At 49.0% G+C, this 27,980-nt stretch overlaps 2 protein-coding genes across 14 annotated transcripts in view; both read left to right on the plus strand.

The window, feature by feature from the left end:
* PLXNB1 (plexin B1) overlaps positions 1-9,928 on the plus strand; it is a 211,147-nt gene extending 201,219 nt beyond the window's left edge. For all 8 annotated transcript variants that reach the window (XM_045023174.1, XM_045023178.1, XM_045023180.1 and 5 more), the window contains 5 exons: positions 2,761-2,908; positions 5,140-5,204; positions 5,311-5,386; positions 5,919-5,993; positions 7,452-9,928. In XM_045023174.1, coding sequence (XP_044879109.1) covers positions 2,761-2,908; positions 5,140-5,204; positions 5,311-5,386; positions 5,919-5,993; positions 7,452-7,556 — 469 coding nt within the window. In that variant the 3' untranslated portion in view covers positions 7,557-9,928. The remainder of the gene's footprint in view (positions 1-2,760; positions 2,909-5,139; positions 5,205-5,310; positions 5,387-5,918; positions 5,994-7,451) is intronic.
* Positions 9,929-13,556: 3,628 nt separating this feature from the next.
* The window catches only part of LOC123373923 (SRSF protein kinase 3-like), a 63,378-nt gene continuing 48,954 nt past the window's right edge, over positions 13,557-27,980 (plus strand). For 3 of the 6 annotated variants that reach the window (XM_045023204.1, XM_045023211.1, XM_045023207.1), the window contains exons 1-4: positions 13,558-13,709; positions 21,845-22,069; positions 22,391-22,584; positions 24,762-24,890. The gene's annotated coding sequence lies outside the window, so the exon portion shown is untranslated. The other 3 variants (XM_045023206.1, XM_045023208.1, XM_045023209.1) reach the window with 3 other exon arrangements.

The raw sequence follows: 27,980 nt of genomic DNA on the forward strand, positions 1-27,980 counted from the left end.
TTCCAGTGTATTTTACCCAAAGCTTCATTCTTTGAGGGGAAAAAGTTAGTCTCAATACTCTGGATGTAAGGCAAGCACTCACCTTTCACCTTGACAGAACTAAGCCTTTCAGGATTCCTTTGCTAAGAGGATGAGAGGCCAGCTGATCTCAATTTAGAGACTCTGTGGGTATCTGGATGTATGCTAGCTTGCTATAAAGCTTCCGAGGTGGATCCTACTCCGGGAGTGACTGGTCATTTGATCAGGACTCAGTCCACCTTGATAGCCCTTCTCAATGACATTCCTGTCGGGGACATCTGTGTGCCATGGGGAGGCCACCACACGATCCTCCGTCCACGTGTGTGACGGAATCACAGGTCTGATGCTCTGGAACTGCTCCATGTGAAGCCAGCCAGGACTCTGGGTAGCAAGGCTCTCCTCAGGGCACTCTGTCCAGGACAAAAAGCCTCCTTGGCTACATCCTTCCCAGTCTGACCTCGGAGCATTCAGCATCCCTGTTCCCTTCACATACTTCCCTTTGGTGGGGGAAACCAGAGGGCCCTGCACCCCAGCTCTGCAGTCATTGGTGCCTCTCAGCAGAAGGGCTTATTGGTCAACAGCATCACACAAAGCTTGTTAGCTCAGAAGTCAGTTGTCATCAGACGTCACTGGTGTGGTGCTCTGTTCTGTTCAATGACGATAACAGTTGGCTGCGTGCATGTGTTCCCTCTATGTGCTGCCCCGGTTCTGCAGATTGCTGGCACAGCAGACCCGGAGAGAACCCCCAATGACCACAGATTCCAATAAGGGTACGAAGGCACCTGGCCAGGTTTATTGTCAAACGAAGCACAGTAATAGTTTCCAGCAGACTCTAGAGGACGTACTACGAATATGTGCCCCCTGACAATGGACCGGCTCAGTCAGTGACAGGACTCTCCACTGCCCCCTCTGCCAACTCCTCAGGGATGCATTCTTATACACAGGTACAAACAAATTACACATCACGCCTGACGTATTGAGGTACAACCCCTCTACGTGTTAGGGTGCCACCTCTCACCTGGTACATGTTGGTTCGAACAAAACAACTCTATCCATCATGTTATCCTTTTGACCCTATCTTTAAAATGGGTCAGTCTGTTCCTTATTATCTCTGTGGAATGTGTTTGTACCGGAATGTTCTGGTACCATCCTGGCACATGTTCATCTTACTAGTACTTGGTACTTTTTAGGTATGTGTATAATTGCAATTATCAGCCTTCTTCTTGTCAACTTCTGTGAACAGGGCCTGCCTCTGCCCCATCGCTTAACTTTGCTTTATGTTAGCAAAGTCTTGACTGTTACTTTAGTTCAGGCCTCATGCCTCATACTGGGCCTCTGATACAAGGCTTATGTTTCAGGGCCTCATCTTACTACATTAGCAACTTTCAGCAGAGTCCATCTTGGGAGAACCCCAGGCCAGATGGCCTGGACTCCCATCTCTTCTAGTCCCTCACCGCAGACTCCCCTGGATCCTCCTGCCTGGCTGCCGACCCACCTGTTGCTCCTCATCTGGTCTTTTTCCTGCTTCCTGGGCAGTGTCACCTGGTTGCACCCCCCTCCTGGGTCTCAGGTTACACAGGGCATGGGCCATTGCCTACGTGGAGGCAGCTGGGCAGCTTCACTTGCCCTGAGGGCCTCAACAAAGATCACACACCCAATTCCCACCACCTAGGCACTGGTGCATTACACAGGGAAACTGAGGTACATACAGTATTAGCATAGGACAGTGAGACTCACATGCAACATAACAAGGTGAATAAAACCCACTTTGTCACAACATGTTCTCCAAGCATTACATATCACCCATGCCTCCAGTTCCACATGGCCTTTGGTGATGCCTCAGGACTATGCTGGATCCCCCTTCTCAGCACTCACCCTCATATTAAGAAACTGTTTTTGGAGTCTCCTACAGTAGTGCACCCATAGAGACATATACTCAAAGAGAGGTTACTTGCCTCTACAATAACTTGAGTTCTTCTAGATGTTTTGTCCCTCTGGGTGCTTCACCTCCAGCCCTCCTTTCCCTCTGTTGTGGAGTCTCTTTGGGCTTTGTGGTTGAGAAGGAACTGGAGTAGCTGTGAGTTTGCACCTAACTATATAGCCTTGCCCTGGAGCAAAAGGATGTGTAGTGGGCAGGCACAGACTCTGCTAACTAAAATCTTCAATTGAGTGCACAAGGGTGTACAAATCTTACAGTGGAGCACTCATAGGGACAAAATATGTTGAACTTAAGTTACTGAACAGGTAAGTAATTGCTCCTTCAGAGGACAAAGTACTTAATGCACTAAAGACAGCTATAAATTCAGGAGTACTGCCCTGAATGTGAGCAAGGGCATTAAGTGGTGGTGAGTGAGATGGGGAAGGTGCTCAAGAGACAGAATCTTTGTAAAGATGTGGTCTGCACTAGGAAAGTTGGAGAACCACAACCCTAGATCTACCTTGAGATGTGTTTGTAAAAGAGGAGATTAGTGACTCAGCAGTAGAATAAGATGGGGTTTCCAGATTTGCAGAATGGCCTTATTAACCATTCTGCAAATGGCTCCAGATCTCACAGCTCCAGATCTCAGCTCCAGATCTCAGAGATCTCAGCCTGCAGCTCCAGATCTCAGCCTGCAGCTTTTGACGTGAATGTGGCTGTCCATAGACTCTGGGTTTGAGAGAGGCCTCACAATAAGCAGGGTTAGTACCTTCTTTGAGGGCGTGATACTCATCCCTGCCTCTCCTCATCTCTCCTCTTTGCAGCCTGCCCCTCAGGTTCTGGATCAACATAATCAAAAATCCACAGTTTGTGTTTGATGTGCAGACATCGGACAATGTAGATGCCGTGCTCCTGGTCATTGCCCAGACCTTCATGGATTCCTGTACTATTGCCGACCACAAGCTGGGGCGGGTAAGCATGGAGGTGGGGTGAAGCAGCCAGTGTGTGCAGCACAGTGAGATTTTGAACGCTATGTATCCTCCAAGCTGCATCTTGTTTTGGAGTGCTGTAGAGTTGCATGCTCTAGGGAGGTGCAGGTTCAGTGGGGGGGAGAACAGTATGTGTTACTCCATTCAGGTAGATGGATTGGATCCCTTCGCTACTCTCTGTTTGCATATTGGGTGCTATCCCTACAAACTGATGAGAGAGTGAGACATTTGGCCTGATTGTTAATGTGACATTGGAATGGTGCCCAGGGTGTGTGAGGTGCCTTCCCATCCCTGCCCAGGTAGCTGAAATACTTCTATGGATATGATGTGCCAGACAGGTTCCGAGACAACAGTGGGGCTGGGGAGGAGGGATAGATGACATCAGTAACATTTCTAGAATGATCAGAGAAATGGAGGGCCTACTTTATGAGAGAAGGCTAAAAGAGCTTGGTGGGGCTTGTTCAGCCTAGCAAAATGAAGGCTGAGAGGGGATCTGGTTGCTCTATATAAATGCTCATGGGGGTAAGCACCAGGGAGGGAGAAGAGCTGGTTAAGCTAAAGGACAACATTGGCACCAGAACAAATGGGCATAAACAGGCCATGAATAAATGTAGGTGGGAAATTAGAGAGAGGTTTCTAAGCATCAGAGAAGCGAGGTTCTGGAGCAGTCTCCCAATAAGAATAGTGGGGGCAAACAACCCAACTAGTTTTAGATTATGAACAGAATTCCATGACAGGGCCGCCTGTGATAGCAGGGGATTGGACTCGATGATCTAGGATCCTCCTTCCAGTCATTTGTTCCTACATTACAGGGTTACACAACAAGGCTAACTCACAGCATGGGGGAGGAAGGGCTGTTTGACTTGTCTTTCAAATTTGATTAAATAAAATTTTCAGCCAGCTAATTTCCTGTAGATGTCATGAAAATGTGGCTGGCTGTAATAAAAGAATTAGGAGCAATGGAGCAATTTGCTTGTCTGTACAAGGTTAATGCTATGAGGAGTAGGGGAGATGGGCCAAAAAGCAGGAATGACTAAATATCAAACCTGGGTAGAACCATATCACTCTGGTGACTTGTGGCATCTCCGGCCCTGTTTGGTGTTTGTCACCCTCTCTTTTGAGTGATGAAAGGAAACAAGTTCTGTTTCTCTTTACTGAGGGGTCAGTGACTGCAGATGGATGTGAGACACTCCGGGAGGGCACTCCATGCATGGGTGGGGAACTGAGGCTGCAATGATGATGCAGAGAGACGTGCCATGAGAAGAAAAGCCAGGACAGAAATGTTAGTGTTCTCTGGAGCCTATAGCACTATAATTAGAGTCTAGGCCAGGGGTCGGCAATCTTTCAGAAGTGGTGTACCGAGTCTTCATTTATTCACTCTGATTTAAGGTTTCGCGTGCCAGTCATACATTTTAACGTTTTTAGAAGGTCTCTTTCTCTAAGTCTATAATATATAACTAAACTATTGTTGAATGTAAAGTAAATAAGGTTTTTTAAATGTTTAAGAAGCTTCATTTAAAATTAAATTAAAATGCAGAGCCCCCGGACCAGTGGCCAGGACCCGGGCAGTGTGAGTGCCACTGAAAATCAGCTGGCATGCCACATTCAGCTCGCGTGCCATAGGTTGCCTACCCCTGATCTAGGCTATGTCAGGGTCACCTTTCCCTGTTGGAGACCAAGCTAGATGGAAATCCCTGAGTCTATGTTAATGGACAGAGGTGGCCCTGCCTGACATTTGAGGTCATCACTTCCTGTTCTTTAACAGTTAGTACAGCACATTTCCTCTGTTAGGCAGGGGTGCTAACTAGCCCATTAGGATGCTGCTGCCCCAGGTCCTTAGTGTATCTGTCTGGGGGCCTCCCACTAACAGATACAGATTAGATACAGCCATGTGATGGCTGTTGTCTCAGGTACCCACTCCCCACCCTGAAGGTGGCAGGGAATGGTTCCTAGTCTGTGCTCATGTTGAGAAATGTTTGCATAATTGGCGACCCTTGTGGGTACCTGGAACCTGGGGCATGGCCTCCCTGCCCCTGTTGTGGGAGGGGATTGCCTCTTCTCTGCACATCTTGTAGGGAAGGGACAGGTTCTGCCCACCTTTATGAGAGCAGGGGAGGGACAGAGGCTGCCTGCCGCCGTGGGAACCCAGCGTTTGTGTCTCCTCTCCCTGGTCTTGGTTTCTGTAACCTGTCAGTCTGTTTCTGGCCTTTAAAGGACTCGCCAATCAACAAGCTGCTCTATGCCCGGGACATTCCTCGCTACAAGCAGATGGTAGAAAGGTAAAGTCTGAGTGAGCAGGTGGGAACAGCTGGGTTGTTTGGCAGGGGGAGGAGGCAGCAGAGGAGCAGATACCACATTAACTGCCCGTGCGCTCCCATTGCGTAGGTACTATGCTGACATTCGCCAGACCATCTCCGCCAGTGACCAGGAAATGAACTCTGCCCTGGCTGAGCTGTCAAGGGTAAATAAAGCAACTTATTTCAGAAATCAGTGCATTTTCCATTGGGTCCCACAGGGTGGGCAGTCTGCCTCCCTGACACAGGGTCTGCATTAGCCTTTTTCCCTAGAATATCCCACTAGATTTCCAGTGTTAGTGTCTGCAGGGGCCAGACATTTTAACCACTGCATCAGGACTTGGCTCATAGGAGGTCAGTTAAAAAATAGCGGTTGCTGGTGTCTTGTCTGTGCTAGCCTCAACACCATTGCTAGCACCAGTGGAAAGTTTTAGAGGGGAAAAGACCAATGTAGCTAAGGTTTCTGAATGCAGGAGCAACTGGGTCTCTGCTCCCTTTCCCCTTAAATGTGATCCATGTGTGCCACTATTACTTTCTAGGTTTTTCTCTAAATCCCTTTGCCCTTGCCCCCAAGCTGGGTTTAGAGGCTTTTTGTTGCTTTACCCAGTGAGCTCCCAGGGCAGCAGAACTTGGGTGAACAATTGTCTTGGTGTCGCCCAGAGATTTTTGGCTAATTATGTGTTTGTTATATTACCATAGAATTACTCAGGTGAACTCAATTCCGTGGTGGCTCTGCATGAACTCTACAAATACATCAACAAGTACTATGACCAGGTGAGTGCAGCTCTGGCTTACTGGCCCCAACCTCAGTGGGTGATTTCATACACGTCCCTCCCCGCTGTTATCTTATGCTTGCCCTTCATAGGTTCATCTAGTCCTGTCTCCTGTTGGATTTGTGAATAAAGAAATTAATACTTAAGGGCATCATAAATGTTCCACTGCCCTCATAGTACATAGGCCCATATTTTTAAAGGTATCTAGCAATACTGCGCTCAGTGTTATAACTCTTGGTGACTGAAGTGCCCAAATCTCACTTTCAAAAGTGCTTTAGGTACTTAGAGCCTAAATCCCTTTTGAAAATGAGGTTTAGACTCCTAAATCAGGTGGTGCCGTGCTGAGTGCAGCAATGCCTAAACACATTTAAAAACCTAGGCCAGATTGATTGACCTCATCGAATAGGAAGAAATGTATATTTTGTCACAACAAAAGAGCCTTCACTCTCACCCAGGGATTGTCAATATTGATGTGTTTTTGTTATCTAAATATTTTAGTTTAAGGCATAGCTTAAAAGGGAAATATGATCAGTTAAAATATTTATCAATTAACCATAGAAGTATTTGAGATTGCAGTTTCTTGATATTGTTATGTGTATTTTAATAGGTAAAGTGTACAATATAGATTGGTATGGTGAAAATTGTGCACGAGGACTTACATTTGAGACTGTTTAATGTTTACATATTTAATTTTTGTTTCTTTTTCAGAGGGCTTTGTGTTAGTTGAGATTACTGATGAAAGAATATTATCTACTTTGGGGAAGAGTTAAGGCTGTTTTGCTGTAATGAGACATGCATTTCTTTGTACTTAATGAGAATAGTGACTTTGTTACATTTTCAGTGCAAGATGTATGCATTTCCGTGTATCTAACTGTTAAGGAAATGACGTTAGAGAGACAAGAGTCGGTGAGGCAATATCTTTTATTGGACCAACTTCTGTTTGGTGAGCTTAAGTATGAAAGCTCGTCTCTCTCACCAATCAGAAATTGGCCCAATAAAAGATGCTACCTCACCCTAATATGCTGGGACCAGCATGGCTACAGTAACACTATAAACTACAGAGGAAATGATGTCAAGTGACTACTCTATTGTCACTTAGCAGTTTTTATTGGCTTTTTTAAAATGAAGATTTTTTGCCTTTAGCACCCCCCCTTGGTTTTTGCTTAACTTTTTTCTGTAGGTAAACAAAATTATTTTAAAAACATAAACAATAAAAGGGATGAGCATTGTTTGCAGGAGAGGAGTGGGTGATGGCACAAAGGAAAACATAGGGTGCCCAGAGGGGACTACCACTGGGATGGCAAGGCTGCAGAAGGGCCCTCTGAGACATACCGTCACTGTGGATCCCAATACCCACAGCTGCAACGGAATTGAGGCTTGCTCTCAGCCAGGGGAATCTGCTTCTAATAGTATTCTGTGCACAAGGGAGGTTGCCAGTGAGCTCTGAGTCTTGTTGCAGATCATCACAGCCTTGGAAGAAGACCCGACAGCCCAGAAGATGCAGCTGGGATACCGACTGCAGCAGATCGCAGCTGCTGTGGAGAACAAAGTCACTGATTTGTGACCCAGACAAACAGACTGTGATGCTCTTGGGTGGCTGAATAGAGGTGAATAGTGCTGCTCATTGGAACTTCATAGCTACACACAAGGTGTCCCACTGCCTTTGGAACCAGACACTCTGGGGAGCTGGCATGTGACACAGGAGGAGGTGGCCAAGAAAATGCAAAGTACAAACGTCCTTACATCTCAGAGAATATTTTTTTACAGATTTTTTTCCTTTTATAAAATGTACTTTAAACTCTGGGAGTTTCTACAAACCACAGTGAGAGAGAGAGAGAGAGAGAGAGAGAGAGAGAGAGAGACCAAGCACCTTCTTCCCACATGTTGTGAATGTGCCAAGTTTCCAAACAATATTGCAAAGGAGCTGGATAACACAAGAGCTTCAGAACAAAGCTAAAGACCATACCTGGCTTCATGTGAGCCTCTAGCCTCATTTTGGTACTAGCACCAGGGATAGGAGAGACTAGTGCTGTGCCTGCTGCCCTGAACATTGTATAACCACCACTACTATGATGGTAATAGCCCAGGCTACTGCAGTCATGGTAGTGCTGGACAGTAAGTGTGTAAGCTTCCTGAGCCCTCATGGAACTAGTTGGGGCATTAGGACTGATTTCGCCTGTTGAGAGTTTACCACGCCTGGGCCAATCCCTAGGGACCAAAGTGTACTCCTCTAGCATACAGCCCTAGAAGCAACCCGCCTGCAGTGTGGCCCACCTGTTCCATGGTCTGAGCTGAGGAGCATCTCCCACAGCACGAACATCAGTGCACTGGAGGGGTTGTGCCTGGCACCCCGAAATACTGAATGTAGGGTTGAGAAATAGACTGAGGGGGAGATGAGAAAAGTCACTTGGTCCCAGGATTCTAGTCTTCCTCACTGCTTGTCAGTGACTCATGCTAATGAGACTAACATGCTCACCAGTTCCAAATGTTGACCCAGTAGGCTCAGACTAGTTCTAGTGTAAGCAGACACCATGCTGCTGACATCTATGGAGCTATACTCACTTTTCCCTGGACTGAATTTAGCATGGCTTGGGGAGGGGGCAAAGTGAACTTACTGAAGTGCCTCTAACCTAGATATATGTCTGGCCCTCTGGTTCTCTGTGGTCAGATGCTGTCCTGCCACTTGGAAAGCACAGTGAAGGCCTTGTACCTATTTCCTTTCTCTGGCTTGTAGCTATTTTGGTACTATGAACTGGATCTGTAAATACCCTCAAAATTACAAAGTATTCACATGCTCAAGGGGAATGTTAATTTTGTTTTTCTGAGACAATACTTCACTTGGATGAGCACCTCCTTGGACACTGTCATCATCACAAACTCCCCGGGCTAAGCACTGCCTGTGTCAACCTGCTTCTGCCTAGTCTCTGCCCCACTGGGCAGATCGAGGGCTTCTGACTTTTTCAGAAACATCTGGAGTTTCACAACAACAATTGGCTTTTCCCCAAATTTCCCACTAAGCTGAAATGGTTTCAAGGCTCAATCTCACAGCCAGATATACCTTCCTGACCTTTATCTCAGCCTAAAATGAAACTTCAAATACGCCCCTGAAGCTGAATTTCTTCTTCTCAAATTCTCCTGTGTGGCTCCAATTTAGTGACCTGCTGCCCACTTAACATCTTAGTGGAAATCCTGAACTGTCGCCTCAGCCCCCAAAAGAGCAGAGCAAAGGAACCAAGTGGCCAGGAGCCCCAGTGGATGAGCACCAGGAGAGGGTACCAAACAGCGACCATGCTCTGTAAATGGACCGGCCCTCTGGCAGGGTTCCCTCTTTCCAAAATGAATAGAACCAAACTCAGGCTGTGCCCTAGACCCTCCCACCCTTGGTCTGAGTTTGGTTCCATCCTCTCAGAGAGGACTAAAGGAGTTCCCCTCCCTCCACACCTAAGCAGGGCTTGAGGTAACCCTTGCTTCCTTGCTGCTCAGAGGGGAGGGATTTCTCTCTTTCATTCCCCCAGCCATGTCTCCCCAACTGAGCATGTGGGGGAGTGTCTTTGGTTTCCTCTTACCCACTTGTCCCCCTCTGTGGAGCCAGGAATAGCTTCAGTGCTGAATGACACCAGCTCTGTGTAGCTGAAACAGACCCTGTACAGAGCGCAACTTCGACTGCCAATTCACTCCTTTTGCCTGGAACTGATGATCACATGGAGATGGTTAGACTCCAGCAGAGAAATACGGTGTCTCTGTTGTTGTTTGTGTTACCTGGAGGTGCCAGCCAGATGAGAGCCCTGTTGGGCTGAGCCGTGTGCAGTCATACAATCAGGGGCGGCTCTAGGAATTTGGCCGCCCCAAGCACGGCGGCATGCCGCAGGGGGCGCGCTGCCGGTCCCGCAGCTCCGGGGGACCACTTGCAGACGTGCCTGCAGAGGGTGCGCTGGGAGGGCGGCAGGCGGCTCCGGCGGACCTTCCGCAGTCATGGCTGCGGGAGGTCCACCGGAGCCGCAGGACCAGCGGACCTCTCGCAGGCATGACTGCGGAAGGTCCGCCGGAGCCGCCTGCCGGCAAAATGCCACCCCAAGCGCGCGCTTGGCGCGCTGGGGTCTGGAGCCGGCCCTGCATACAATAAAAAACAGCACCGGCCCCAGAGAATTTGCAAGTCTAGGTTCAGGCAAAACTTAAGAGGCAGGTGAAACAAATGTGGGAGGGCGAATGGGTAAGAGTGATGATCCCATTTGTGCAGTGCCAAGCAAACCTCCCAGAGTTGGGGAGCATGAGATTCAAAACTCTTTTGGCATCTGTTTTTATAACTTTTCCAACCAAACACCAAGAGCTGTCAGACTTTCCTCCGCTGTTTGTGGCCCAGCATTGCCTTTTCCTCTCCCACATTGTGGAAAATCTTTTCTCCCCTCCTGTCAGTCAATTTGAGAGGAGGGGAATTCTCTTGTTTATCCAGGATTTACATGAACCTGAAGTCAGGTGCTAGTCTCTGTGACCAACCTCTCCCCGCCAGCTCTTGGCTCCTACTTGATCCATCAGCTTCTCCCCTTGAATTTGCCTGCCAGAGCGTGATGGCAACACAGTTCAAGGAGTGTACACCTTTGTCTGTGTACCTTGACCAGGACTGAGGTGGGTGTGGGTACCATTCAGTGCCTCTCCGTGGAGATAACAGATTTCTTGTTTCTCCAGGGATGTGCGTGTGATTTGCCCATATAACAATAATATTAACAAAAAGAAGAGTCATTTAAAAACACTTCAAAAATGGTGTCAAAAGAAAATAAACTGCTTAACATCTCCAGATTGACCCGTGTCAAATGCTAAATAGGATATGACATTCTCAGCTTAGTCACAGTGAAAACAGAAAAGTTGATAGCATACATTTCTCCTCCAATCTGTCACCATCACACTGTCAGATACCAACTCCCTCTTGCTGTATCTTGGACCCACTTTTTAATATCCCTGTGACTTGGTCAGTTTGCAGGTTCAGACATGCCCCTTCTGGTCTCTCCATTCGTGCCTCTCCCACATGGTAGAGTCCATTACCTCAACAGAGTGAGGTTTCATTAACGCTTATACAAAAGTCTTTAATAAGAATTCCTGTTGGGGGGGTGGTAGATTCCTAATTACCTCTGGGAGGTTCCACTCAGCCTTCCTATCTCCATGGTTGCTGTGTCAAAAGCCCCAGGGATTTCTGTTTCCTTAGATTGCCTTTGGAAATGTACCATGTTCCTACAGGACATAGCTTCTATTGGAGCTTGGTCATGCCGTCCTGCTGCATACACCTAGTCTCTGTCTCTGCAGGACACAGAGATAGCTCTTTACATTTGTTTTATTAATTTCTTGCCATGAAACATAACTTTTTGACAGACCTTAGATCCTCTCTCTCAGATACTAAGTGGTTTTTGCCTGGGGGATGAGGGAGAGAAGTTAGCTTCCAGCTGTCAGAATAGGGGAGGGGAAACTGAAATGGTAATCAGTGTTGCAATATAAATTGTCATCAATAGATTTCAGTTAACCCCCCCTGACATGATGAGACTCTACAGTTTGTCTCTCCAGCTTCAGATTCAAGCTGGCCACAGGTATGGGGGTCACATTCCGAAGTTTTTCTTTACAACCATAAGCACTTAAAAATGTGTAATGAAATCTTAAATTCTGCAGAAGCTGATGGGATCTGGTTCAATGAAGCACCATGTGCTGCCTCAATCTGATCCCTGGTTCCCATTAGATGTCACTTTTTGGTGCCTTTCTCCCTGGGCTGATTTCTCTGGGTTTTCAAGACACCAGGTGCATTTGCTTGGTTATTTCTGCCCCTCTGGCAATGGGAGGGTTGTAAATACACATCCTCCCTTGACTTAATTTTGTATTTTCCAGTTTGTTGTGGCCTGGCCAACCCCACGTCCACATCCTACCCCTTCTTTTTGAGTTCTTGGAGCTCCCAGCATGCTCTCTTTCTCAACAAATTGGAATTAATAATTAATATAAAAAGCTTGAAAACATGAATGTTGTTACATAGTGTAATAACTGTAGATACTGTTGTGAGATTTAGGAATCTATTGGTGATACAAGAGGTTATGTCTGTAAATAATCAGTTTAGAACCCAAATGATTTTAATAAAGAGAGAATTCTTACATGAGTGATTCAATAAACATTAATATACAACGTGGAATGGGTGTCATGGTTTTGTGTCTTAAAATAATTTGGCTGCTACTTATGCTCCAAAATATGGTGACCTGAAGTCAGCACTAAAACATTGAGACATCTGTACCAGGCAACATCCACACAATCTCCACATTCAGTGTTAAGCACACTACTGCTGCCTAAGGCAGCAATTCTCAAACTGGGGTCCGTGGGCCCCCCTGATCAACTCCTCCGCCTTCCTTCCAGCGCCTCCTTCACACCGGGGAACAGCTGAGAGGGAGGGGGAGGAGTGGTCACAGGTCGCACAGCACATCCCTTTCAGCTGTGGGGGAAGGGGGTCTTTGTGTGCTGCCCTTGGCCTGAGCGTCAACTCTGCAGCTCCCATTGGCCAGGAACTGCGGCCAATGGGAGCTGCGGGTGCGGTGCCTGCGGGCAGGAGCAGCGTGCAGAGACCCCTTAACCCCCCACCTAGGATTCACTGCCAGAGCTGTGCTGGTCACTTTGGGGAGCTGCCTGAAGTAAGCGCCACTCCCATCCCACACCCTACCCTAGCCCTGACCCCCCTCCAGCACCCCCTCCTGCCCTCAAACTACCTCCCAGAGTCCACACTCCCTTCCACACCCAAACTCCCAGCCCAGAGTCCACACCACTCACTCCCTCCTGCACCCAAACTCCCAGCCCAGAGCCTGCACTCCAACTCTCTGCCCCAGCCTGGTGAAAATGAGTGAGAGCAGGTGATGGAGAGAGGGGGCGTGGCTTCAGGGAAGGTGGTGGGGCAGGGGCTGAGCAGGAGGGATTGGGGGAGGCCTGAACATTTTTAAATCAAAATGGGGGTCCTTGGGTTGCTAAAGTTTGAGGACCGCTGGCCTAAGGCACCAATCCTGCAAGTTTCTTCAGGTGGCTGGATAGACCCCTGCATCTATGCAGAGCCCCCCAGTCACATTGAAGGTGCTGGGGAGGAATGGGGTCCCTTTCAAGTATGGCATGCAGTTCATTGTAGAAGCTGCAGGTCCCTGTTGCTGATGTGACTGCTGCCGTTCCCTGCTTTCACCAGGCACTGAGTCTCATCCCTCTCACATCCCGTTTTGCATCCTCTTGCAATTGCATGTAGCGACTATCTCTGTTCCTCCAGTTGCTCCTTAGCTGGGTTTGTGCCACCTCCAGCGTGTAAGAGCCAAGACGGCCCAGGACTGCTGCTGTGCTCCAGGCCGGGGCAGCCGGTGGAGGCGGCGCGCTCTGCACTGACTTGGCACAGGTGTTTCCAGGACCCGCTGCGGATGGGAAAGGGGTGGGGGGTGTCTCCCCCCAGGGGAAGGCCGCTGCCCTGGGGCCCCCTGCAGTGTCTGCTCAGGCGCTTTGGCCGCCCGCGATTGGGGGAGCTGGGAGGGGGCGTGTCACGGTAGCGGGGCGGCAACTCTAGGGGGCACCAGCGCCCGGAGCCTGCGCAGGAGGGGCCCGATGCGCGCTCGCGCCGCGGGCTGCCGGACGGGGCTCCTCGCGCGGCCGCGCTCGTGTCACGTGGTGTGTTGCCGTTGACAACGCCGCCCTGGCGCCGGGACAAGGGGCCGCCGCCGGGCCCCGGCAGGTAGGTCGGGCGCTGCCAGGGACCCCCCGCCCCCGCCGCTTGCCCTGGGGCGCCCCGAGGGGAGGGCGGCTCCGCTCCCGCCCGGCCCGGCCCGGCCCGGCCCCGGCCCCGGCTTTGTCCCTTGGCCTGGCTGGGCTCTGCCCGGGGCCCGCGGGCCGGAGCGGGGACCTCGCAGCTAACGCCTCCCTCCGGCCTGGCTCAGCGCCGCCGCAGGGTTCCTGGCCCCGCCCTCCCTGGTTCCAGTCACGGCCTTGGCCTTCAGCATCCCCTGGCAGCGAGTCCCGCGGGCCCGGGCCCGTGTGTTCCGAACCCGCCGCCCGCTCATTGCAGCGGGTGACCCCCGGCTCCTGTGTTACCAGAAGGGGGGGGGGGGGGTAACACTTCCCGCGTCACTTGCTCCGCGCCAGTCCCGTCCCGTCCCCCCGCCCCCTCCCCCCCCCGAGTTGGCTCCTTTCCAAGCTGAACGGGTCCCGTTCCTTTCATCTCGCCACATGTCGCAGCTGTTCCATATCCAGCATCGTTTTCGTTGCACTTCTCTGTACTTTTTCCAATTCTAATACATCATTTTTGAGAGGGGGTGACCAGGACTTTGCAGTATTCACAATGTGGTTGTACCATGAATTTATATAGCGGTGTTATGATATTTATTGTCTTATAATCTTGCCCCTTCCTAATGGTTCCTAAACTGCCGCTGCGGTCAGCGGATGTTTTCACAGAACTAGCCTCAATGACTTCAAGAGCTTTCTTGAGTGGTAACAGCTAATTTAGTCCCATCATTTTGTATGTTGGGATTATGTTTTCCAATGTGTGCATTTATCAACACTGAACCAGAGGGGCCGGAAGATCTGGTGCCCCACGGGCATCGTCCTCATTCTCTTCGGATGACGTGGTGGCGGGCACTTCCACCACACTGCCTGCCATGAACAACAGGGCACACCAAGAGTTGCTCAAGAGGGTGGCTCAAAACTTTCTGGTCCCTGGAGGTCCTTTGAGCGTGGCTTTGCCCCTCATTAAGACTGTCCATAACACCACTAAGGTGTTGTGGGGAACACCCACCTCTCTTTCCTCCCTGCCCCCCTGGCAAAAGGGGTAGAGAGGAAAATACTTTGTGCCCTCTAAGGGGTGTGAGTGCCTGTTTACTCATCCTCTGCCGGGTACTCTGGTAGTGGAGGCAGCCAGCCAGAAAGAAAGGCAGGGACAACCGGGGCTGACGCCTAAATCCGAAGAAGCTATGTCTCTTTGGTAGGAAGGTGTATTCAACCGGGGGGCTTCAGCTTTGCATTGCTAACTAGTTATAATTCCTGGAACATGCTGTCCAAGTTTCAGGAACTGCTTCAGCGGTAGACTCCCACTCAGAGTTTGTGGCTGTCCTGAAGGAGGGCAAGGTCGTCACAAAGACCTCCTTACAGGCCTCCCTGGACTCAGTGGCCTCAGCAACCCAGACAATGGCAACTGCGATAGCCATGAGATGGAGCTCATGGCTTCAAGTGTCAGGGCTCTCGCACGACATCCAACACACTATCGAGGACTTGCCTTTTGACTGTTCAGGACTATTCTTGATGCTAACAGACACTAGGCGCCACAGCCTGAAAGACTCATGGACAACCCTGAAGTCCCTTGGGGTTCATACGCCAACCCTCCAAAGAAAGCCTTTTAAGCCACAACCTGCCCCTCGTTTCTATTCAGCTCATCCTAGGCAGGACTATAGCAGGAAGTGGGGCAGGAGTAATAGGCAGAGGACCTCTCAGTCCTCCTCTAACCAGAGCCAAGGCACAGCGAAGCAGCCTTCAGCCTCCAAACCAAACTTTTGAAGGTATGCCCGGGGGCGACTCACCAGTTGAGAGCCCAGATTCTTCCCCTCCCTTTGTGAATCATCTGTCCCATTTCTACCATGCCTGGGCTCGAATCACCTTAAACCAATGGGGCTTGAGCACAGTAGAATTGGGATATTCTCTCCAATTCTGATCCCTCCCGCCTTCCCACGCATGCTCCCCATCCCTCTTCAAGGACTCTTCTCACAAGCAACTTCTACTGCAGGAGGTGCAAACGCTCCTACAATTCGGGGCGGTAGAGGCGGTCCCTCTGGAGTTCAGGGGCAAGGGGTTCTACTCCCAGTATTTCCTAATCCCTAAAGCCAAGGGTGGGCTCAGGCCTATTTTAGACCTGCGAAACCTAAATAAATTCATGAAGAAATTGAAGTTCCGTGTGATCTCCCTGGCTTCCATTATTCCCTCCCTGGATCTGGGGGACTGGTATGCCACCCTTAACTTGAAAGACACGTACTTTCAAATGTCCATAATCCTGTCGCACAGATAGTTCCTCCATTTCATGGTCAACAACACCCACTATCAGTTTACGGTCCTTCTCTTTGGCCTCTTGGCAGCTCCTCAGGTGTTAACCAAGTGCATGGCAGTTGTGGCAGCCTTCCTGCGGAAGTGGCAAGTGTAAGTATTTCCGTACCTAGACAACTGGCTAATCAAGGGCCGCTCCTGGGCCCAAGTGGAGACCCACGTGAGCTTGGTGCAGACGACGTTCCACAGGCTCGGCCTTATTTTGAATGTGGCAAAGTCAACCATAGCCCCCACTCAGAGGATACAGTTCATCAGCATTCTCCTAGACTCTGATTAGGCCAGGGCAGTCCTCCAGGTATCTCGCTTCCTTGCCATGGGCACCATCATAGAGGATCTATGGTGCAAAATTGCCTGAAACTGCTCAGGCATATGGCTCCTTGCATGTATGTGGTACAGCATGACAGGCTGCATCTCCATCCCCTTCAGGCTTGGCTAGCCCAGGTACACAGGCCGAACCAAGACCGCCTAGACAAATTGGTCACACTCACTCCTCAAGTCCCTCTTGTGGTGGCTCGACCTGCAAGCAATATGTGCGGGAATACCCTTCTCCAGGCCTCAACCATCGCTGTCTCTAGTCACAGATGCGTCAGCGATGGGATGGGGGGGCGCACCTAGGAAGACTCAGGACCCAAGGTCTCTGGTCCCAGACGGAACTTTCGCTGCACATCAACGTCAGGGAGCTGCGTGCGGTTCGCCTCGCTTGCCAGATGTTCCAAACCCATCTACAGATGTGTATTGATATTGTCCGACAATACCACAGCGATGTTCTATATAAACAGACAGGGTGGTGCTCGCTTCTCTCACCTGTGTCAGGAAGCTCTCAAGCTGTGGAACTTCTGCATCACCCACTCAATACATTTGGAGCCTTCCGGGCTCGCAGAATGAACTGGCCAATCATCTCAGCATGTCCTTTCAGGGCCACGAGTGGTCCCTCCGCCTGGATGTCACTATCAACGTCTTCCAAAGGTGGGGATTTCCCCAGATAGATCTATTCACAACACGCTGCAGCAGCAAGTGTCAGCAGTTCTGTTCCGTCCCATGAAGGCCTGGGTTCACTCATGGACGCCTTTCTCTTCCCTTGGAAGGGGCACTTGCTCTATGTGTTCCTGCCCTTCCCATTCGTTCACAAGATCCTGCTGAAGGTCTGACAAGAGGAAGCATCAATAATCTCGATCGCACCAGCATGGCCAGGTCAGCCACTGGTTCACCATGCTTCTAGACTTGTCGGTGGATACACCTATAACTCTGCCCCTGGTCCCGGACTTCATCACGCAGGACCACGGCTGCCTGCAGCATCCTAATCTGGAGTCTCTCCACCTCATGGAATGGAAACTCCATGGCTAATCCCATTAGAGCTTGCATGCTCAGACTCAGTTAGGGAGGTTCTCCTTGGCAGCAGAAAGCCATCCACTCGGGCCACTTATCTAGCTAAGTGGAAGAGGGTCTCGATTTGGTCACTGCAGAAGGGTACTCTTCCGTTACAGTCATCAATTCCCTTCATTCTGGACTGTTTACTTCACCTAAAACAGCAAGGCCTGACGGTATGATCAGTCAAGGTGCACCTGGCCACTATTTCGGCTTTCAATCCCGGCTCAGCTGGACAGTCAGTATTCGCTAACTCCGTGGTTGGCCACTTCCTCAAAGGGCTACATAGACTGTACCTTATGCCCATGTGCGGAATGAATTATGGTATGTGCCCCAATATGGAGGTGATGTGTTACACAACAAAATTCATGTGGTGGGGGTGGGGCCAAGGGGTTTGGAGAGTGGGAGGGGGCTCAGGGCTGGGGGGAGGGTTGGGGTGGGGCCAGGGATGAGGAGTTTGGGGTGCGGGAGGGTGCTAGGGGCTGGGGCAGAGGATATGGGGGGGGATGAGGGCTCTGGGGTGGGGCCAGGGATGAGGAGTTTAGGGGGTGCAGGCTGCCATATGGCTGTGGTGGGGAGAGGACTCCCCCCAGCCCTCTCTCTCTCTCACCGCAGCAGCTTGGGGCAGGGAGAGAGGCGCCTCTCCCTGGCTGTGGCAGGTCCACGCTGGGGCCGGCGGGGACGGGCACCTCTCCTTGCTGCGGCAGGTCCGTGCTGGGGGAGGGCATCTCTCCCCACCGCAGCCCTGAGCCCCTGCATGGGGCTTAATAGGCAGCTGCGCGGCCACGCAGCTTAGAGTGAACTTAGCCCTCAAGTAAGGCAGCCAATTCCCCCATGGGATCGCAACCTTGTGCTCTCATGGCTGATGGGTCCTCCCTTCAAGCCCCTAGCAACAAGCTCTCTACTTTACTTTTCTTGGAAGGTGGCATTCCTAGTGGCTATAACATCAGCCAGGAGGGTATCTGAGCTCAAGGCCCTGAGATCCGAGCCCCCTTATACTGTGTTTTATAAAGACAAGGTGAAGTTGTGACTGCACCCAGCTTTCCTCACAAAGGTAGTTTCGCAATGTCATGCAAATCAGGACATTTTTCTGCCAGTGTTCTTCCCTAAGCCACATCCTAATAACCGGGAACGGATGCTCCATTCCCTGGATGTCAGACAAGCATTAGCCTTTTACATTGAGCGGACAAAGCCATTTTGGAAATCAACACACCTCTTCATTGCGATTGCTGAGCAGATGAAGTGGCTCCCGGTGTTCTCCCAAAAGATCTCTTCATGGATCACGGCTTGTATCAGGGCATGCTATGACCTAGCAGAGATACTGGCCCCAGCCCCAAAAGCGCAAGCTTCATCTGCAGCATTTCTGGTGCAGGTTCCTATTCAAGACATCTGCAGAGCGGCGATGTAGTCGTTTGTTCACACCTTTACGTCACACTATGCCATCAAACAGCAGACTAGAGACGATGCCACATTTGGCAGAGTGGTGCTGCAGTCTGCGACTTGGTGAACTCCGACCCCTCCTAGGGACTGCTTGGGAGTGGAACCAGCTTGGAACTATGTTACTGTTTGTTCATGTTATGCTTTACATCAGAGACTTGGTCTTGGGAGGGAGTGTGTGGTTCCTCCTAGGGCACTGAACTGCAAATGTGTAGGATGGAAACATAAGAATGGCCATACTGGGTCAGACCAAAGGTCCATCCAGCCCAGTAGCCTGTCTGCCAACAATGGCCAATGCCAGGTGCCCCTGAGGGAGTGAACCTAACAGGTAATGATCAAGTGATCTCTCTCCTGCCATCCATCTCCACCCTCTGACAAACAGAGGCTAGGGACACCATTCCTTACCCATCCTGGCTAATAGCCATTAATGGACTTAACCTCCATGAATTTATTGGGATTCACAAGCTTGAATTCGAGATGTGTTGCTCATGGCCATTCCAAGACCCACCCGCCTCCCCTCTGTTGGAGTATCCATCAAGAAGGAACTGAAGAGGTGGCGGGTTCGCAGGGACCTATATACATATACCTCCATGAAAGTGCGACTGTAGGGGGCTCTCCAGCCAACCCGACAGGTACCATTAAGGGAAAAACCTTCCGGCAACTGTGCATCCAGCACGCATACACCTACTTGGAATGCATGTGAGTAAGGCTGTGTTTTAGTCACGGATATTTTTAGTAACAGGTCACAGGCAATAAACAAAAAGTCACAGCCCCATGACCTGTCCATGACTTTTGCTAAAAATACCTGTGACTAAATCTTACCCTTTGGGAGGGGGGGCGCTCCTGAAGACTGCTGTTGGGGTGGGGGGACAGCGTGAGACGATGCTTCTGCTGGGGGGGCAGCCCGGGGCCCCCTGCTGCTGCTTGGGGGGGTGGCCCGGGGCCCCCTGCTGCTGCTGCTGCTGCTGCTTGGGAGGGCAGCCCGGGGCCCCCTCCTGCAGCTGCTGCTTGGGAGGGCAGCCTGGGGCCCCCTCCTGCTGCTGCTGCTTGGGAGGGGGCGGACCGGGGCCCCCTGCTGCTGCTGCTGCTTTGGGGAGGGCAGCCCGGGGCCCGCTGCTGCTGCTGCTGCGAAGGGGGCAGCCTGGGGCCCCCTGCTGCTCCCACTCCAGGCGGGTGGCAGCCGGGGTCCCTGCCACCACCGCTGCTGGCCCTGGACTGCTGTCCCAGGGCAGCTCCGGGGACAGCTGCTTGGGGCTGCCAGAGCAGCAGCTGGTACGGCTGGCCCCCCAGGGCTTCCGCAGCTGCTGGGGTGGTCCTGGGGTCAGCCACACCAGCACTGCAAAATTCACGGAGGTCATAGAAAGTCACAGAAGCTGTGACCTCCGTGAATGATTCGTAGTCCTAGACATGAGTAACACATCTCGAAGAACAACAGTTACAAAAGGTAGATGGGGGGGGGGGTTATGCAATGTTCTTGCTAAGAGTGACTACTTCATACATTTTCTCACTTGTCTTATGTGTTGAAGCTGTACTGAATGGATGCCTCTGGGCTTCCATCTTACCATAGAAGAAGCAGGTGTCCCTCGTGAACACATGCCATGGGACCCTAGTATAAGGCGAGTCTCACCCACAGCTGGTATTTTTCCTGGCATATTCAACCTTTTTCCTGATGCTTGATGTACTTCCTCTCCAATCTTGCTAAATTCAGTTATGGTGCACTTTTTATGTAGAGTGCCACCAAGCATTTTGTTAAACAGGTCCTCCATGCTGGTATTCTCCAAAGATTCAGCTACTAGTCGGTAATCTTCATCTTCCCATGGAGGCCTAAAAATGATCAGCAGGCAGAAGCCATTGGACGGAACCCCAGACCGGCTGAGCTCCTATAAATGTAAAATGTGTTACTGGAGCGCAAAACCTTAAATTACAGTAAATAAATGAAGACTTGGCACACCACTTCTCAAAGGTTGCCGACCCCTGGTATATGGCAACCAACTGTCACTAAGTCCAGCTTGCCTGAGTGGCAAGATAGACTGGAGTGCCCAATGGGACTGTTCGTGACTCCATGGTTAGACTGTTTATAGTGCTTCAGGAGTTCACATTTGTGAAGTCTAATTTTTGAGCATATAACGAGTTTGGCATGTCTGCCCTGATATTGGCCGTGAACCACTCCAGACAATGTGACAACCCAGAGCCTCATTATAACTCTTTTGGCACAATAAAGAAAGCTGATAAATACCACTGAACTGGCTCTTTTTTGTCCATGATGGTAAATCAACTTGAAGCATTCCTTCCATTTATAGTAATTGGAACATTAAAAAAATTAATCGGTATCATGTTGTGAACATTAACTATAACACAGTACTGTCAGTTGAGGGCCACAAATTAACTTTGTTAGGGCTGGACCTTTGACATACCTGTGTTAAAGCGTAGTTAAAAAAACTGATTTTAAAACATTTTCTCAACTGTCTGTCTACATAATTGTTCTAGGTTTGTCATGCTTGGTATCATTGTGTTCATCTGAGAAAGGGCTTTTGAATGAGACCCCAACTTGGTCCATTTCCAACAATGCTGAGTTATCAAAATTTCTACCAACTGAAGGATCTGGAGCCAGGGAGGAAGGGAGACAGTGAGTCCCCCTGCCACACCACAAAGGGTGACACCACTGAAATTATGATTCTGTAGATTTTTACAAAACAAGTGACACCTTCCTTACTTTTTGTCATTAAATTTCCCATAGAATTACACATGTTCCCAAACTATTAAAAGCTTTTAAAGGAGGCTCAGGCCATTGTACTGAAGTCTAATTAAATTCCCCCTTTGTCTCTTGTCATTCTTGTAGATGCCTTATTTCTTTTGCTAGCTAATGTCTAAAGCCATGAAATCCTATTAACCTGAATCTACCCCACAGGGTGTGATGGAGGGAGGTGGAGAATGTGGGAGCTGACACTTTCTCCTGAGTGTGCCCTATTTTCTCTTTGTTAGTTTAGGTGGATGGTGCTTATTGAGAGAGATTTCTTCAGGTGAAGGAGATGGGCTTCTACATCAGCTCCTTGTCTAGAGCCACCTGCGGCAAAGCACACCCCGACTCCCAGTCATCCCCAAGACATTATCAGGTGGCTCCAAGCTACAATTACAGATGGACAGATCTTCACTACGAGGCTAGCAGGGGCAACATGGAGAAACTGCAACAACTCCTAGTGACCTCAGGTATGTCATTCTCCTAAAGCAGGGCAGGCGTGAGAGAGCCCTTCCTGGCTGCTGGTGTTATAGTGAATGCAAACATTCCCATAGGGACATAAGAGTTACCAGACTGGATCAGAACGATAGTCCATCTAGTATAGTGTCCAGTCTATCAGTGACTGGTACTAGATATTTAAGAGGAAAAGTGTCTCTTGTCTCTGCTGTTTAAAGGTTTAAGATTCAAATACCCTAGTTTAAGCCAGCCTCTAGCCAGACCATCATGGCCAGTTGTCTGTGCTAGAGGCAGCTTCCCTGTGAGCTTGCTGATGATGTCCCTTTGGTTTTCAGACAGGGAGCTGGTTGACAGAAAGGATTACTATGGCAAGACTCCACTCTACTGGGCTGCGTATAAAGGGCAGAAGCTTTCCATGGAGTTACTGCTGCAACATGGAGCCAGTGTGAACACGTGCTGTAAACATGGAGGAACGCCCCTTCATGCAGCCATTGGCCTCTTCCCAGACTGCACTCTACTGCTGATACAGGTCAGGTGTTTTGAATCCACCGCCACCTAATCACAATATGATGTGGCACCTGTTGCAATTCTCAGACTGTCTCTGAACTCGAATGTGGAAAATCTTCTAACTGGGCAGCACCTAAAACAGCGCAATTCAAGGCCCCCGTTATGCAAAAGGGGATACTAATAATAGGTGTCTCCCTTTTTAGATATTCAATTTAAGAATATAGGGGCCTGATTTTTCTCAGGGTGCTGAGCACCCACAACTCCAAGTGAAGTCCAAGGGAGCTGCACCTGAAAATAGGCCTTAGGTGTTTACAATTAGACATCCAAAAGTGCAAGTACACAAAATCAGCGCTCACTTTAGGAAATTTGAGCCTAAGCTTTTTGCCATCCTCCACCCTGGGCCACACGTCTAATTTGTATCTTGGAGAACAGAGTTTCCAACCATGCTAGGAAGCTATTTGTGATCAAAGAATGTTCACCTTAAAATCCTTCCCCCTTTGGAAGGAGCAGCCATTTAATGTATTATGTGTTTGCAGCTACAGCTGCACGTGACAGTCCACATCTCAGCAGTGGCCTTGAACATCTGGATGGGGGTCAGATCCAGGATGCCTCAGCAAGGAAAAGTGGGTCAAGTGAAGCTTTCCTCCCCTCCCCCCATCTCTAGCAAAGAAATGTGGAGCCTTTCCTTGAAGTAAAAATAACACCTAGTAAATATAGTAAAGCTGGTCTCAGAGTGCTAATAGGAGAGGATTTATCACAGTAGAGCAGTGACACTCAGGCTGACGTTTGGGAGCTGCAAGTGGCTCTTTAATGTGTCTTCTGCAGCTCTTTGCAGCACATTATGTTAAAACACGATGTGATTTAATTATTAACCAATCAGGATGCTTTCAATGAATTCTCACTTCTGTGGCTCTTTTGGGTAATGTTGATCACTAATTTGGCTCATGACTCTCTGGGGTCTGAGTATCACTGCATAAGAGATATCAGTAACCCGTGCAAATCCTCTTTCTGTGCCAGATGCTTGTAACTCTTACTCGTCAGTGTCCCACTGAGATAGCTGGGATGAGTCTCTTGTTTGCAGGGATGGGAAACAAATATTAAAGCAATTGTTTTTATTTAAATAATGAAACAGAATGATGAGAAGCTTCCAAAAAGCTAATAAGAGACCAAGGCAGGTCCTGCTCATGAGTCCTTCTGTAATAACCCTTCTACAATAACTCATATGTCCCCTGAAGTTCTGAGGCTGCCCTATTTGGCGTGGGGACCCTGTACTGTGCAATCAGACACACAGAGTACGTGGCAGACTGGGCTCATAACTAAAGAGAGTTGCAGAACTCTGATCTAATTTGGGTTCTGTCCTGATGTCTGAATGTAGGAATTGCCACACTGGATTGGACCTAGGGTCCACCTAGTCCAGTCTCTTGTCTCTGACAGCGGTCAGCATCAAATGCTTCAGAGGAATGTGCAAGAATGCCAAAATAAGCAGTTGTTTTATAATCTGTCCCTATGACTGTCTCAGATCTACTGCCCATGTTACACTGTGGGCGAGTAGCAGCAGCTCCACGTGCATCTGACAGGGATCTGATTATACAGGCAGCAGATGGGAAAGATACAAAACAGTTAGTGACTAGTGGAGCTGGGGCTGGGAAAAGGAAATAGAGCAACTCAAGAACTATTTCTGTCTCCAGCAAGGAAACCCAAAGACTTTCCCTGCTACTATGCAAGTGGTTCTCAAACTTTTCTACTGGTGGCCCCTTTTACACAGCAGGCCTCTGAGTGTGACCCCCCCTTATAAATTAAAAACACTTTTTAAATATTTAACATTATTATAAATGCTGGAGGCGAAGCAGGGTTTTGGGGTGGAGGCTGACAGCTTGTGACCCCCCCACGCAATAACCTCGCAACCCCCTGAGTGGTCACAACCCCCAGTTTGAGAACCCCAGTTTTCTTCTGAACTGTCTGTCTCATTCAGTCACTCAGGGCTTGCTCACTTTTCTGCCTGCTCAGGCCTGTAGTATATGCTATATGCCTTTGTGTGTGATCTTTAGCACCAACATTAATTTCAAGACTCAATGACCATTGTAGAGCAGGCATGGGGGTGCCTGTATGTCTGGCCACCTTGCCTGATTATTGCAGCTTTTTGGTAATTCAGACATGTATGTAATTTTAAAGTGGAGTTGTTTTCTCCCCTTCCCTCAGCATGGTGCTGATGTGAATCTTCAGGATAACTGGGGAGTGACTCCCATGTACCTGGCAGCTTGCAGTGGGCAGATAGAGTGTATCCGGCTTCTGGTGCAGGCTGGTGCTGACATCACTTACAAGAACAAGGTATTTAAGTTTCAGTGAGACATTCACAAAGGCGCATGAGAGGCTCTAAACCTGGTCTGTAACTGCCCCACCATGAGCTGGGCTCTTATCCATGTTCACAACCTGAGCACAACTGGGTTTGGTTGGAACTCAAGGAGGGAGATTACCATAGGAACACCTACATGCTATGGGACGTGTCAGTAAGTGGCACTTTTCCCTCAGTCATCTCTGAAGCGATGCCCCAACATGGTGCTGGAGGTGCCAGCTTCCATATGAGAACAAAAAGCAAGGTCCTGTCTGTCTGTTGTCAGTAAAGGTTACATGGAGCTTTTGACAAGAGCTGGAGTGTTAGCCCCAGTGCCCACATGGATTATTACATTCTGCCTTCCTAGATTTCCCCTGCAGTTTCAATTGGATATGGGATTCTTCACTTCCTAATATAAACTGATCTGTACTGTTGCTTTATGCTGCTGCGTTTTCCAGCCCTCACTTCTCATGGGTGTCTGTAAAACTGTATAAATAGTTGTAAATGGAAGGTGCTCTAAAAATGTGAAAGATTAAGAAACAAAGGAATGGCCATACTGGGTCAGACCAAAGGTCCATCTAGCCCAGTATCCTGTCTACTGACAGTGGCCAGTGCCAGATGCCCCAGAGGGAATGAATAGAACAGGTAATCATCAAGTGATCCATCCCATCGCCCATTCCCAGCTTCTGGCAAACAGAAGCTAGGGACACCATCCCTGCCAATCCTGGCTAATAGCCATTGATGGACCTATCCTCCATGAATTTATCTAGTTCTTTTTTGAACCGTGTTATAATCTTGGCCTTCACAACATCCTCTAGCAAAGAGTTCCACAGGTTAACTGTGCATTGTGTGAAGAAATACTTCCTTTTGTTTCTTTTAAACCTGCTGCTTATTAATTTCATTTGGTGACCCCTAGTTTTTGTGTTAGGAGAAGGAGCAGATAACACTTCCTTATTTACTTTATCCACACCAGTCATGATTTTATAGACCTCTATCATATCCCCCCTTAGTAATCTCTTTTCCGAGCTGAAAAGTCCCAATTTTGATTAATCTCTCGTCATACGGAAGCTGTTCCATACCCCTAATCATTTTTGTTGCCATTTTCTGAACCTTTTCCAATTCCAATACATCTTTTTTGAGATGGGGCAACCACATCTGCATGCAGTATTCAAGATGTGGGCAGACCATGGATTTATATAGAGGCAATATGATATTTTCTTTGATGTTCGTATTATCTGTCACTTTCCTAATGATTCCCAATATTCTGTTCGCATTTTTGACTGCTGCTGCACATTGAATGGATGTTTTCAGAGAACTATCCACAATGACTCCAAGATCTCTCTTGTGTGGTAACAGCTTATTTAGATCCCATCATTTTATATGTATAGTTGGGATTATGTCTTCCAACCCTAACCCCAACCCTAACCCGACCCTAACCCTAACCCAAAACCTCCTCTAATGACACCTCAGTCTGGGACAGTTCCTCAGATTTGTCACCTAAAAAGAATGGCTCCGGTTTGGGAATCTCCCTCACATCCTCAGCCATGAAGACCGACGAAAAGAATTAATTTAGTTTCTTCGCAATGGCCTTCTCATCCTTGAGTGCTCCTTTATCATCTCAATTGTCCAGTGGCCCCACTGGTTGCTTAGCAGGCTTCTTGCTTCATAGAATATCAGGGTTGGAAGGGACCTCAGGAGGTATCTAGTCCAACTCCCTGCTCAGGGCAGGACCAATCCCCAACTAAATCATTAAAACCTGGAGTTGCTGGGGAATGAACCCAGGACCTCATACATGCAAAGCATGTGCTCTACCACAGAGCTACATCCCCAGACAAATGCTGCTGATGTACTTACAATAATTTTTGCTATTACTTTTTGAGTCTTTGGCTAGCTGTTCTTCAAATTCTTTTTTTGGCCTTCCTAATTATATTTTTACACTTCACTTGCCAGAGTTTATGCTCCTTTCTATTTTCCTCACTAGGATTTAACTTCCACTTTTTAAAGGATGCCTTTTTGACTCTCACTGCTTCTTTTACTTTGTTGTTTAGCCACGGTGGCACTTCTTTGGTTCTCCTGCTATGTTTTTTAATTTAGGGTATACATTTAAATTGAGCCTCTGTTATGATGTCTTTAAAAAGTTTCCCTGCAGCTTGCTGCGATTTCACTTTTGGCACTGTACCTTTTAATTTCTGTTTAACTAACTTCCTCATTTTGTGTAGTTCCCTTTTCTGAAATTAAATGCTATAGTGTTGGACTGCTGTGGTGTTTTCCCTGCCACAGGGATGTTACATTTAATTACATTACGGTCACTATTACCGAGCAGTCCAGCTATATTCACCTCTTGGACCAAATCATGTGCTCCCCTTAGGACCAAATCAAGAATTGTTAAATTGTTCCATCATCCAACACTATTACAGCACCTTCCATCCCAAAGGGCTTTACCTACCTTGTTACAATGACATCATTAATTTGAAGAATCACATTTCTATCTGAAAAATATGTTGTACCTACTATTGTTACAAATATCCCCCCAGTAAGTTTATTCCAGGGTGTTCCTTTTGGGTTTTAGTGTGAATTCATGCTGAAATTTACAAAGTTCGGTCCCAGCAACTCCCCTCACATGTGCAGTCGTCCCCCACCTCTCTTCTCAGCGTGGGATGTCACAGCAACTCCTCTCGGACGTGCAGTCCTCCCCTGCCCCCTCCCTCTCAGTATGCGATGTCCCAGGGACTCCTCTCACATGCACAGTCGTCCTCTGCCCCCAGCAACTCCCTTTACCTCACCCCACCCTTTCCCAGCGTGCTGTGCTTAGGCTTTAACCCCCTCCCTGCTAATCAAAGCAGGCGGACTGAGACCCTTCTGCTTGAGTATTTATTCACTCTAAACGCTGACTTCGCTCGCTCGACCTCCTGTGGCCTCTCACAGCACCCCCTGGCCTTCCTCACCCCTCAGCTCCACCCCACCTTCCCTACCTCAGCCGTACTCCACAAGCACCTGCCCTCGCCCTCTAGCCCCACTCTCCTCCCTCAGTTTATTTATCAGATGATGTTCATCCAGAACAAAGCCTGACCCTAGCTGCTTTCTTT

This window comes from Mauremys mutica, chromosome 7, assembly GCF_020497125.1.
Source record: "Mauremys mutica isolate MM-2020 ecotype Southern chromosome 7, ASM2049712v1, whole genome shotgun sequence".
NCBI lineage: Eukaryota > Metazoa > Chordata > Testudines > Geoemydidae > Mauremys > Mauremys mutica.